The sequence below is a fragment of the Cupressus sempervirens genome, chromosome 3 (assembly GCF_028749045.1).
Source record: "Cupressus sempervirens isolate cs-2001-9-10 chromosome 3, ASM2874904v1, whole genome shotgun sequence".
NCBI classification, from domain to species: domain Eukaryota; kingdom Viridiplantae; phylum Streptophyta; class Pinopsida; order Cupressales; family Cupressaceae; genus Cupressus; species Cupressus sempervirens.
Window position 1 is genome coordinate 1051394949 of NC_143120.1, and position 14358 is coordinate 1051409306.

The 14358-nt window shown below is 35.8% G+C and overlaps 1 protein-coding gene across 3 annotated transcripts in view; it reads left to right on the forward strand.

Moving 5' to 3' along the window:
• CCP1 (P-loop containing nucleoside triphosphate hydrolases superfamily protein) overlaps positions 1-14358 on the forward strand; it is a 130573-nt gene that overhangs the window by 85574 nt on the left and 30641 nt on the right. For all 3 annotated transcript variants that reach the window (XM_089822987.1, XM_089822986.1, XM_089822988.1), the window contains exon 8: positions 4453-4613. In XM_089822987.1, coding sequence (XP_089679113.1) covers positions 4453-4613 — 161 coding nt within the window. The remainder of the gene's footprint in view (positions 1-4452; positions 4614-14358) is intronic.

The window sequence follows — 14358 nt, forward strand, 5'->3', positions numbered from 1 at the left end:
AAGTGTTATCAGACATATCAGATATTGCAGTGATCAATATCCTCTACGTATTGCTCTTTATATAATAAATCATTATCCCTATATCTATCCTATCAATTGCATAATTTGAACCTTCATAAGTAGTGATTCACAGCGATAATTGAAGACTTGAAGGAAAGAAGTCTCTTACTATTAAGTTCACTACCAGTTGTAATCACTTTTCATATATCGATTAGAGGAAATTAAGGGATACTGGGGGATTATCTCTACTACCTTATTAGATTGTAAACATCAATGGTGTAAATATAAGTTATTAACACGATTTCTAGATATCTCTAAGAAGGGACATTACAGTGGTATCAGAGCATAATCCTACCATCTTGTGAGTGAAGGCTTATGGAAACTTACAAAAGAAGGACAAATAAAACTACAATGAAAGACTTAGCAAATGAAGTGAGAACATATATGGAGCAAACCCACCAGACAAACCAAACTATATTGAATCAAATGGAGAAGTCAAACCAAGCCCTCCTGCAAGCATTACAGGACATGGGAAACTCAATCAATAATTTGAGAAGTCAACCCAACATAGGGAGAGAAACCAATTCAGTCCATTTTGAAAATAACAATGTAACTTCAAGCTCTAGCTTACCTCAACCCGCATTCCTACCTAGAAGAGTAAATCTAAGAGAGGAGAGCAATACCTAACTAGTATGGAAGAAATTGCAAGGGCATACGCAGCTCTAGAACCCACCATTAGAGAAGTGATATCATTTAGAGAATTTTGTGAGGATAAACGAAGGGAGACGTCTAGAAGGACGGTAAATGAAGAACTCAAACATAAAATTAACAAAATTAAGCTTCCACATTTTGATGGCTCAGAGAAGATTACACCGCGCCAATGGTTAGAAAAATTAAACACATTTTTTATTCTAAACCCCATGACGGAAGAAGATGCATTGCAATTTGCTACAGTGCATCTAGAGGGAGCAGCACATGATTGGTGGACCCATGGGCATATCTCATTGGGACATAAAGATGTAAAATCCTATGAAGAATTCTCCCAAAAGCTCATGAATAAATTTGATGATAAGGACATTGAATGGTATTTCCAAGAACTAACTTAACTTAGACAAACTGGAACAGTGGAAGACTATGCTCGCAAATTCTAGGAATTATCAGTTATGGTTCCAGACCTTTCCCAAAAGAGACTTACTCATATATTTATAGAAGGATTGAAAGACTCCACCAGGCACTCTATTAAACCACATGAACCACAAAACTTGGGAGAAGCCATTAGGAAAGCAAAAATGGTAGAATCAAATCCTTCAAAGGAAAGATCTAAGAATTCTTCAGCAAAGATAGAACATAGAGATAATAACTCAAGAAGCGATCATAAAGAAAAGGAATGTTATTTTTGCAAAGGACCGTGGATTGTTGGGCACCGATGCCAAGGGAACGATGCTCTCAAGCAAAAAGAGGACGTAATGAAGAAAGGCTTATGCTTTAGGTGTAGAGAACCATGGGCATCAAGTCACAAGTGTAGAAAAAGGAATCAAATTAATAGAATAAAAGCAACATCTGAGAGAGAAATAGAAGAATCACATAAGAAAGCAAGACATGATCCGGGAAATTTGAATAGTATCCAAGCACCAAATGAAGGAGAAAAGCAATGGTCTTTTGAAGAAATTCCACTTGATGCATGAATTAGAGAATGGAATTAGTAATCAATATTAGAGAATAAGGGATAAAAAATTATTGACTCTTACTTAGTATTCATACATGTTTCTTTTGGATTGACAAGTAAAAACAACTAATTGATTATTAGAATTTGTAATAAACATATGAATACAAATATTCAGTAGTAAAGATCATGCACTTCTGGAAGCTTTAGGATGAGATAAAATCTCTCCTAAGGATTATAAGAGGGATTATCCTAAAGGGATATCCATAGAGGCCTTAGGGAGAGATAAAGTCTCTCCCAAGGATTATAGAGATGGGTAATCCTAAAGGGATACCCATAGAGGCCTTAGGACGAGATAAAGTCTCTCCTAAGGATTAAATAGAGAGGGATAATTCTAAAGGAATATCCCTAGTGACCTCGGATGAGATAAAGTCTCTCCTAGGGATCATAAAGATGAGTACATCCTAAAGGCATAATCAGAGAGGCCTAGGACGAGATAAAGTCTCTCCTAAGGATTAAATAGAGACGGATACTCCTAAAGGGATATCCATAGGGGCTTAGGACGAGATAAAGTCTCTCCTAAGAGATTATAAAAAGGGATTATCCTAAAGGGATATCCATAGTAAGGTGAGATAAAGTCTCCCCTGAGGATTATGAATGCAGATTGGAAGAAGTATCCTTAAGATTTCGGAAGAGATAAAATCCCTACCAAAAATTACAAGGATTAATCATCAAGTTAATACACAATCGAGAGTACAAATATGTTACAACACATCCAGATAAGTGTTATTGAATTGTTCGGAGTATTTTAATTTAGTATTCAATTTTTTTAGCTCTAACATGTTTATAATTATAAATTTGTGCTAATTTCAAGATGAAATATTTTCATAAGTTGTTGCTAAATATTATCATTCTAGTCAAGGTGAAATCACTGTTTCAGGGGGCATCGATCAAATCACAAGCAATGAATATTGAATTGCTTGAGGACAAGCAATTTTGGGAAGGCGGACTGTAATATCCCCACCCAAATAGAGTTTAATAATAAATTGATAATTACACAGTAACGAAGATAACAATAGACAAATGATTAAACATAGTAAAATGAACAAATTACAACAAATTATTAATTGACATTGGAACTAATTATAATCATAATTGACATAAAGTAAATAAATACTAAAATCATGTTATGGCTTAACATTTCAAAATGTATTAAATATTAGGATGTCGTAATGATTACAATAAAATTAACAATTTAAATATAATCCTTTAAATATTTATTGCAATATTTAATTAACAATGTAAAACCTATTCTTCTTTTTAATATAATATTTAAATAATAAATTAAAATATAATCTTCTGAACAATAATAATAATAATAATAAAAATAAAAATAAACAAACACTCTCATGATAACTATGATAGGAACCATTACAAACTTTATCAACAGACGCACCTGTTCATGGATCGCGCATACATATATCGTGCTGACAGGGACCAAATAGAAGAAAAGGGAGGAACAAAGAAAAGGGAGGAGAAGAAGATAGGAGGACAGGTAGCAGGGAAAGTAGACCGATGAAGTTGCTCCTACGTAGGTGAAGAAGACATCGATTCCACCACATCCGAGTACCAACTACTAACACAGCAGAGCCAAAATAATTCTGTTGACTAGCAGGAAGCCCAATCATCAGAGACGGTAATTGAGGTCATTACACATTGTCAGCAAAATATAAGGGAAGCAAAATTTAGACAGCCGCAATCAGAGGTAATACACCTGGAGCAGTGTCTGAGAAAAGAAGCAAAACATCTGACTCGGAGGAAAAACAGGAAAGGGAATATCAGAGACAGCACTATTGCTGCGAGCGTATATTGCCAAGATTAGACACAGCGTCATGGTCATTGTTGCAAGAACATATAACAACATATCGTTATAAGCAATATTACATTCACCTCCATTACATATATTTAAGGATTGAAATCAGAGATAGCAATCTAATTGCTATTTGCAAGATTGTAAAGTTGGATAAGAAGTACCATTCATCACCATCAGTGATAGGAACATAATATAGCACACTATCCATTGTCAAATCAAAGAAAGCTAATGTCTTTAACATGAATATTAAGATCAACGTCCATAAGTGTTATCAGACATATCAGATATTGCAGTGATCAATATCCTCTAAGTATTGCTCTTTATATAATAAATCATTATCCTGATATCTATCCTATCAATTGCATAATTTGAACCTTCGTAAGTAGTGATTCACAGTGATAATTGAAGACTTGAAGGAAAGAAGTCTCTTACTATTAAGTTCACTACCAGTTGTAATCACTTTTCATATATTGATTAGAGGAAATTAAGGGATACTGGGGGAATATCTCTACTACCTTATTAAATCGTAAACATCAATTGTGTAAATATAAGTTATTAACAGGATTTCTAGATGTCTCTAAAGAAGGGACATTACACTAATACATCTTGCACTTGGAGAACCTGTATTTTTTCAGTTATTCAGAGCTTTTTATTGTTGTTGGGAATTATTCTGTAGACTGGTGCTTTAATTGACTTTTTAATTCTAATCATTCATGAGTTACTCCCAACCAATCATCCATAGTTCTTTTCTTTATAACTACAAAGTTCTACTATGTGGTTTCCAAGTATAGCAGATGTGTATGAACAAAACCAAACAAGAGATTATTTGTTAGATTAGAATTATATAAACTTGTAGGCTTCCAAATGGTTTCTGGATAATACAATGTCTTATTAGTTACTTCTGTATTAATTGCAGGGGACTCAGAAAAACTTGTTAAAGTGCTTTTTGAGGTTGCAAGGCATCATGCACCATCAACAATTTTCTTGGATGAAATTGATGCCATAATTAGCCAGCGTGGTGAAGGACGCAGTGAACATGAAGCAAGTAGAAGGTTGAAAACCGAGCTGCTTATCCAGGTAAAAATGTCTTGTCTATTATGTAAAGCATATTAACATTCAAAAATACATTTCATAGGGAAGAAAACTTTCGCTGTTTTCCTGTCTTTAATTTGACTGTTTATAGGATTTTTACTTTCTAAATGTATTCTAGTACAGTGAATTTTATAGAGCTAGATATCTTAGAGGTATGTATCACTACTTTTTCATACCTATTAGCATTTTAATTCTTAGAAGATAGTAGTTTTCCACAATCCATTACAATGTTTGCTGTGTTTTCTGGGCAGATTGTGTTCCTTTTTTTGCATCAGCGTTTCGGGTCACATTCTATGATCCATCATACGGATGATAGAGCTAAAGGAAAAGAATGGAGTCCAGGTGAGAGTGAGTGTATGTAGGGAATAGATGGGAAATGGCAAGAGTGAGTGTGTTGAGGATGATGTGGTGTGCGAAGGGCAGTGAGAGTGTGTTAGGAGGCCAAGGTAAGAGTTTGAAGTGCAGCAAAGGCAGGGGCCGAGAGTTTCGACAATGGGAAGGTTCCTTCAGAGCATGCCTCAAAAGGGATTGTTTGCTAGGGTAGAGTCTAGGGGTTGGTGGTTTGATCCCCTTGTGTTGAGCATTGTTGGTGTAATGGTTTCTTCGATTAGGGACGCCATTCATTTGCTTCCTCCCACATGGAGACAATGGAGCATGTAAAGAAGAATTACAGACTTTGGAAGAATGCTTCTAATCCTTTTCGTGCTTGTAGTGATTTCTACAAGGATAATTGTTTTGGAAGACTTTCCATAGGGATCGACTTCCCCTATGTTGTTTGGAGAGAGCATTTCCCTAACTCCATGTTTCTGGACAACACAGTGGATTTGGTCTTTGAGCCTATGGATTTCCACATTTTAGACGAGTGCATAACGAAAGTATCTTCAGATATCCAGTCATTAGCATTGGTTTTCAAAACTGCTGGGAGGAAGCCTTCAATGAATGATTTCTTAGCCTATTGCAAGAGTAATTTCCTATGGTGGAGCTCATGGACCACGTTTTTTTTCTTGTCACCTTTCTTAATTTAAACAAAAATAGGTATTTTCTGGATAAAGGACCTTAGTTTTATGGTAGATTTGGTTTATTTATGACTCCTTGGTCTTCTTTTCCAATCTTGCAAATGCTAGAGTTCTTTTTATTCCCAATGACTGCATCTATAAAATTTGCCTATGGTTATGCAAAATACGGGACTCATTGAATCCTTGATCAATCACATCGACACTTTTGTCATAGTTCAAGATGGCTTCAAGTTCGTGCCATGGTTGATATTTCTAGGTCACTTCATCACATGTTCAAAATAAGTTCATCTTTGGGCATTTGGGCGCAATACATAAATTATTAGGAGCTTCTAAAGTGTTAATTCAGGTATAACCAACTATAGCAGAAGGTTGTTTGGTACCAACCAAATTTTTTCAATAGCCTTTATGCCCTTAATCTCAAGCTTAACCCCTCCCATTCATGTGGCCACCAATGCTTTTGATCGGCAAGATAATTTTTCCATAGATCAACAAATAATACTTTGGCCTCTAATGATGCAGAGCTTTGGTTGGCTTTAGCAGAAGATCTTGGATCATGTAGATGTCTTGGCTTGCTATATGTTCATTCCATATACTACATTACAATCAATGATTCAAATCAAACTTTTTAAAGAGGGGCAAGAATAGTAGAAGGTGATCTGATGCTGAAAAACTAAAGTTGAAAGCCTTTGGATTCGATAGATGATGGCACTTAGTAGACAATGTAAGCACTCTTTACCATGAGCAAACAAAAACAAAAGAAAGGTTGATATCTTGAATTTTTGCATAGTTTGTTTGAGATGATCTCTCTCTATGATTTCTTCAGCTATTATGATCAGAGATGCCTTGCACTGTATCTGCGTGAGGCCACTATGCTCCGGGATAACATGATTCAGACTCTACTTCCACACCAACACTCATCTACTCAGCTCATTACTGTCTTTTTACACCTTTATCCCCCTTGCGTGGTGTGAAAAGGCCCTCTAGCTCTATTCGGCCTAGTGATCTTTCTAGATGCGTCAGATCCCATTCTGCTTATAGGCACCAACGACACTCCTCTAGGACAGGTAGGAGACAGTGTAGTACCTCTACGCATTGACACGTGTATCATTCTATGACTGATTTCTTCTCACCCAAGAAAGACTCCTAGTGCTTTCTGTTGCTTGTATATGTTTGTTGTTGTTGCTTTTCTTCGGACACCTTTGTGTGTTCCTGCTGGCTTCAGCCCTGCTTTGTTGTAATCTTTTAGTCCCATAGACCTCTTTTTGGTCTTTTGTTGGACATTAATATCATTATCTTATCTTATCTTATCTCTTGAGTGGTTGAGTTGGTCTTTTGTAGGTGTATCTTTTTGTGTTTTCACTCATCTTTTTTACTCCCCAATTTTGGGTTTGACGCTTTCTTTGTTTTTGGTTTATATGTTTTTCTATGTGGGAGTGGGTCCATATTCCACAAGCTACTGATTAAAAAAAAATGGGAATATATATGCATGGTATAACCGTTTTTTAAATAAGAAGACGTGCCCTTGAACAAAAAAAAGAAGCTAAAATCATAATTTGAGGAGTATGTCCTTGGTACTTACAATTTGTGTATTTGAGGTGTTTCGTGCATGGCAAACAAAACTAAAACTACATCCTTTTGGATTGACTTAAGGATAAATTTTCTATGTTTTTTGACTAAAATTTAAACTTACAATAATAACACTACTTCAATGAAAGCTAGAGATTGAGCAGTGTAAGTAAACATAGACTAGGATTGGTTAAAACATAAGGACACAATAACTTCAATAAATTGAATTGAATAATAACATACAAAACACCATTTCTAACTTTGAGTAAACTTGGAATGCAAAGCTTGCTTTGTTATTAGAAGCAATTTAATTTACCTCAGCACATATACACAAAATGTTATATGCTAAACACAATAGTTGCATTCCAAGCTACAACAACTAACTTAAAACCCACTAGAATGCACAATTTTTAGTAAATGCTAAACTATTAGTATCTAACTCATAAAAACAACACAATAATCTTTTTTCCGCATGAACACAAAATCACATCAACCGACCACATCTTGAATGGGCACTTTCTGAATGTAGGGTGGGAGGGAGGTGGGGTAAACCTTGAGTATTATGATGAAAATGGAAAAGATAGTTGAGTTACTTGGGAGTCATTGATGACATGGGACGTGCAATGGGTGGAATAGAGTTACACAAACGAATGGCTAGGAGGCGGATAAGATGTGGAACGGATGGGTGTGTACACGTGTTCTTGCTCACTCTATTTGGCGTTTCAACCCAATTCCATGTAATTTTATCTTCCTAATCAATTTGGTATGTTTGGACCTTTGGCCTATTTAATTGATTACCATAGGTGAATGAGTTGGGGTTAGGGACTATGATCTCTCCTTTTTAGGGATTAAATTTAATAATGAAAATAATAATAACTAATAATTGAATTGATAGGATAAATTTATTATTTTTAAACAAAAGACCAGAAAGGGTCAAAGGGACTATTGAACAAAAGACAAAAGCCAGCCCAAAGTAGGGACACCAAGCAATGCTCAAGGAAAAACAACAGAAAAGAGAAGGGGGAGGGGGAGTCAAAAAAGAACCCTTGATACCTCACTACAAAATTGAAACAAAGACAACAAAGGAAAATGCCAAGATAGGAGGGTAAGTCGAGGGGCTGAAAGTGCACACAAAGCATCTTTGAGTTTTCCTAGAATAGGAAGAAGAAGAGGAATGTTGTTGTTGAAGATAGCTTCTTTGACGTCTCACGGATCCATAATGATTGGAAGGATGGGGACCAAGCTGATGCTTGGAACCATGCGCTTTATGAGATTTGGAGAAGGAGGTGATAAGATGACAAGACCCCGAACTAGTCGGGTGTTGAAGCTAGAGTGAATGTTCTCGAAGTTTAGTGGCCTTTTGGAGATAGAGGTCCATGCATATTTGATCAATCAACTTGAAATTTATTGGAGAGACACTAGGCCCCTCTAGATCAGTAGTAGAACCTCCCTCTAATCTTATTGTTTATAGGACATTGGAAAATGAAGTGTTCCTCTGTCTCAACTTCTCTAATGCTACAAAAATGGAAAACCCTCATCTCTTTGTCATGGTGATGTTATGTCTCAATATGAAGTCGATGGGATCCCACTCGAAAGGATACAAAAAGAATTTGTCTAGTGGTGAGATGAATAAGACCACTGGATTATGATGCAGTCACACAACTTCCAAAAGTGCATTGTCCTTCACTTTGTCATCACAAAATGGAGGCAACATTGCGAAAATTTTTCAATTCATGTTTCTCTAAGGTAACAAACTTTTTGATTGGCAAAGATTGATCAATCAATTATTCTCAATCCATATAGTGAGTCTTTTTACTGAAGGCTCTCATAAAGTCGTTTTTATTTTTTCAATTTGTTAGCCTATACTTGATTTTTGAGGCCTTCAAAGTCCTTTTTGCATTTTTGAGTGTTCGTTTGAATTGTTTTACCTTTTTGTTTCTTTCAATCTCTTGATTTTGGTCTCGCTCTCATTTTGAGATATGTTAGGGTTTAATCGAAGTTGTCAGTCAAAAGTTATTAAGGTTTATGAAAGATCCCCAATCCCGGTGACCTTGTAAATTGATGTTTCTTTCAAAATTCAATTCTTTGATTGGAATTTTGTACCTCTGAATAAACTTAAAAGAATTCTGATTTTCTTTTTGGTTTTTTTCTTGTTTTCAACTTTTTAGGTGTTTATGAAGATATATTCATGTAAATGAAAAATAACAAATAACTTCGAACTAAGAATGATGAGTGGCATTCATACATTGAAAGCATTTAGTAATCTGGAAAGGATTCAAATCGTATTAGACATAGTATTCAGATTTTTGCAGTCAAAGAAATAAATATATCAAATGGATTTGGTGCTGTCTACAATGATCCTGATACTAGCTGTAGAAGGGTTTACAATCACAAAAGATGGAGAGCTTGACCCTTGTACAATCTCCAAACTGCAAAATGTGGCTGCTAATAAAGAATGACGCCCACAATACAAGCCCGAGCTGCCTTTGAGGCTGGCCACCTAGCTGAATGTGATGTTTCCTTCTGATAAATGGTGCAATGAAGAATGTCGATCCTTGCCACAGAGAATAGTACCTTCCAACTCCAATACTGAATCACCAAATCCTTGTTGAGGTTTGCGTCCCAACACTCCAGACTCAAGCCTCTGGATCACTCCACTAGAGCAATTTCCAATTTCACAAGTTTCAAATGTAAAATATGTTAGTGTAAATATGTAATGGACCTTGTAAGGTGAGATTCACTTAAGTGAATCAAAAAGATGTGCTAAATTGAAACTTTAAGTGATGCAAGTCAATTACATGTTATTTCTGAATGAGATACATGTAATTGCCCTTCCAAACCACTTTTTTGGCTTTTAAAACACTTATTTCTTGACAAAACAACTAGCTGAGTGGTTTTCACACATTTAAAACATGCATTTCATCTTCCAAACCCCATTTTTGGTCTTTGCATGCAAAATGCAAACATATATTTGCTTTGAAGAACCATGATTTGCCTTGGAAATTAAGTTGCATGCAAAGTAAAACATGTAATGAGTCTTGCAAACACGATTTGCATGGAATGAGGCTATATTAAATATGTAAAAGGAATTGCAAACCCCGCTTTGCCAAAGGATTGCTATCTATTTGGTCATCCAAGTTTGGTGAAGCTTGATTGTGCAAATGCAAGTCATTTAAAACATGCAATGCATATCCTAAACCTCAATTTTGCTCCGGGTATTGGAATATATGCATTTGCATTACATGCAATGCCTTCTCCAAACCACGCTTTCAGCTTAGAAGGAATACATCACATGTAATGCATTTGCCAAACCACGTTTTCAGCTTAAACTTGGGTTTCATGCACTTGTAATGCATATTTTAAATATGCATTTGGACATTCAAACCCTGATTTGAGTCTAAAGGAAAAACGTTGCATGTAAAGGGCCCATTGAAACCCAATTTTGGCATTTCATGCAAAAGCATTGCATGAAATAGAGCTTTGAAACCATGATTTGAAGCAAAATTCTCCATTTTGAACCTGCAATGCATCTCAGGAACCCTGATTTGCCAAGGCATTGGAAAGAAAAGGCAACTGGAGTAAGCATTTGCATCTTTCTATGCAGATGTAATGCAACATTCAAACCACGACTTGCCTTGTGAAGACATTCTTAAACATGCAAATCACTTGGAGAAGTACGATCTGCACTTAGGAGGGCATTTGCAACATCATTTGCATCAACAAATCACAATTTGGAGCTAGTGTTTGAATTTTCAAAGCATTTGATCTTTACATGCAAACACACTTCCGAAACCTGATTTTGGAGAAGAGAGTTGCATTCTAACTTCTTGCTCCAAATTTTGCTCCTTTCTCTCCTAGTAAGACTTGGATTATGTTTGCATTTCTTGATCTTATTGCTTATTTCTTGCATTCTTTTGCTCTTTGTCTTCCATTTGTCTGAATGGAGCCCTAGATTTTTTGTTCCATGTTATCGAATTATTTTAAAACTCTTATTTCTTGCAAATGCAAAGGTTCTTCAAATAAAAAAAGAATTTGCATGCAAGACTGAAGTGCTGAAACTTATCAAATCGAGTCAAAGCAAGAGGAATGTTCTTCATTTTTGGATTTTGGTTTTTGGTTTTTTGTATATACTTTGTTTCAGAAGGAAAGTTGAAATTTTCACCAAAAGAATGCAAGTATCCTCCATGCTTTCATCTTCCATATTCAATCCATCTTCAAAATACATCCAAACTCCATATTCCCAACTATGTAATCATACTTACAAAACTCGACTACATATTTACACCAAGTAAAAATGTTGAGTTTTTCACCACATGTAAATGCATCTCCAAAACCCGATTTTGGTTAAATAACACATTTTTAAACATAAAGACTCTCATCGTACACACATCCATATGCTTCCAACTTGAATTCTTTGTCATTCAAAACAAAAGCCTCATTTTGCCTACATGCAATCCACCTTTTGAAACTTGAATTTGGCCATTATTGCGCAAAATACAAGCTGTTCGAACAATTTTTCAGCCTTTCTAAGTGTTCAAAAAGCATCTAAATCATATCTAGTATACTTATTCTCCATGGATCTACCGTCAATTGTCTAAATCTTGAACCCCTCACGGATTCAATCCCATTGAAAGATGTTTTCACACTTTGGAATTCTCATGTTGCAGAAAACTCTTCAAGTCAAGAAATGTCAGAATTTTTTCAAAGAATAGAGACATCCCATCAAGAAGATGTGCTTTGAGTAAAAGAAGCAATATTCACTTGGTCTGCACTTTCCCAATGGCTACCCTAGAACCTGAGTTCGTGCGAGAATGCGACAAACACTTTGATTAAATTTTTTTTTAAAAATCAAATAAAGAAGCTGATGGGAAAGTTGTTCTGAGTTTACATCCAAACATCATTGAGAAGGTTGTCAAAGTGCTGGAAACTCCAGAATATTCGAATCTGACAAAGGAAAATTCACAAACAACTGTGGAATGATAAAACGCTTGATTACATCAAGCTCTCAAATGACAACTGACAATTTATCAAAGAGAATCAAAGGCTAAGATACAACACCACAGTTGTCAAGGTGAATGGAGTGACACAAAATACAGGAACTCCCAATCATGTGATTATTTGTGATACCATCACCAAGTGCAAGGCCTTTGCCGATAATGTATAGGATATTTCATTTAGAATTAGCAGTTTCAATATTTTCTTCAAGTGTATTTTCAGCTTTGTAGATTAAGAAGATAGGTTGCATGTAATCCATTTGCCGATTACACGTACCTTGAATCATGTAATCCAATAAATCTTCTTTTTTGTTTGACTTAGTCAAGGTGGTTGAGTTTCTCCCACCTTTTTCTCCTCTTTCTCTCACTCCTTTGCATATATAAAGGAGTGCCTTTCATTGTAAATATCATCTTTTTTATATGCAAGAGAGCTTTGCCAAACTTGTACAAGCATAATTGTGATTGTGTTGTACGAATTTGAAAGAAAAGTGAATATAAAGAAGCAATTGAATTCGAAGCTATGGCTGGAAGCAATTGTGGTGAATTAAATTCATAGCTGTGAATGCAATTTGAGTTTACTATCTTTTATTTATATTAATCTTGTATGTGTATTAGAACACAATGAGTACAAGAAGCAATTGAATTCAAAGTTGTCTGGAAGCAATTATTGTGATGCAAACTAGAAGTTGTACTTGTAGTTTGTATCACTGTCTTATATTCATGCAATTTTTTAGAATTATAGCTTAGAAATCATCTACTTCTGGAAGTCCTTGAGCCACAATAGTAGAGATTTATCTTTAAAACAATCGTATAGGATTTTGTGAGCTTTATAGTTATTCTTATAGTGTAGTAAAACTAGACATAGATCTAAGTTGGTACACTTTCAATCAGCCTGTGAGTTGATCTTAGTTTATCGGTATCATTGTTTCCAACTCTTAGATAGAAATGTAGTTATAGGGATTAAATCTTGCCCATCCTCGCTCTGCAAGGGGATTCTTTCTTGAAATAAGCAGAAAGAATATCAATAACACCCCTTACAATATTGCTTAACTTCTTGCTTACCTTGAGTTGATCCAAGGAACAATGAGAAGGGGGACCTTCCCTATAAGGTAGGAGAGACTTTGTCTCACACATTGTGGTTTGTAATCCTATTTTGCAACCTAACTGGCATAAACTGTCATTTGCAAAATATCTCCCAACAAAGTGCTCGACATAGAACACCATATTAGGGCAAAGACCCCTATGGGCGTTCACTTGTGCAGTGAGGATAAAATGTCAATTTTGATATGCTTGTTCAACTCCTTGGATGGGAGGAGATGGTAAGGAGCATCAAGAGAATAGTGAAAGGGGGGAGACGATCAATCTCTTTGCCAACAAACCCATGAAGGGTCAAAGCATTAACAAACCAACCATGGGCGTGACTTGAAGAAACATAAGCGACAATTGATTCAGAGGGAAATAAGCGAGGTAGTGGTATTTGCAGTGTCCCTTATGAGAATCAACGAAACTACAAGGTCGATGGTAAAACCAAATAAGATCAAAGATAGCCCTAAGCCTGAAGGGGCAAGCCTTGAACTTTGCATGAATGATGTTTTGAAGAATGACCTGATAATGTGTCATAGAAGAAGAATTTGGGACCGCTGCACAAAAGCCCAATCAAACTCAAGGAATGAAGGTCCCCAAACCACAAACCCACAAAGAACAACCTAGTCTAGTGAGAGGGTCCATGAGGGTTAGCTTGGAAGTGGTGTCAAAAACAATTTCTCTCCAAGATAGCCAAAGAAGCAAACCCCTTGTTGATTCAAGGTTGTATGGTAAGTCTCAAATTGAAAGGGGGGCCATAATATGTAACACCAAGATAGGTATAGGGAGAAGAGATCTCCACTCCAAGCTTGTGAAGGAAAAATGTAAATGAAAGGCCTTAAAACAATTAAAAACTACCACCTTCTTTTTACCCAAATTGACTGTCAACTATCATAAGTCATAAAAATCCGCAAGACTATCAAGTTGTCTTTGTAGACCATTAGGGGAGGAAGATAAAAGCACTATATCATCAGCAAAGAGTAAAATAGAAAGTATAACCAAGTGGGGTGGGCAACCATCACCATTCTAAGAGTGCTCCTAAAGAAACCCCTTAAGCTCATCAATATAAAT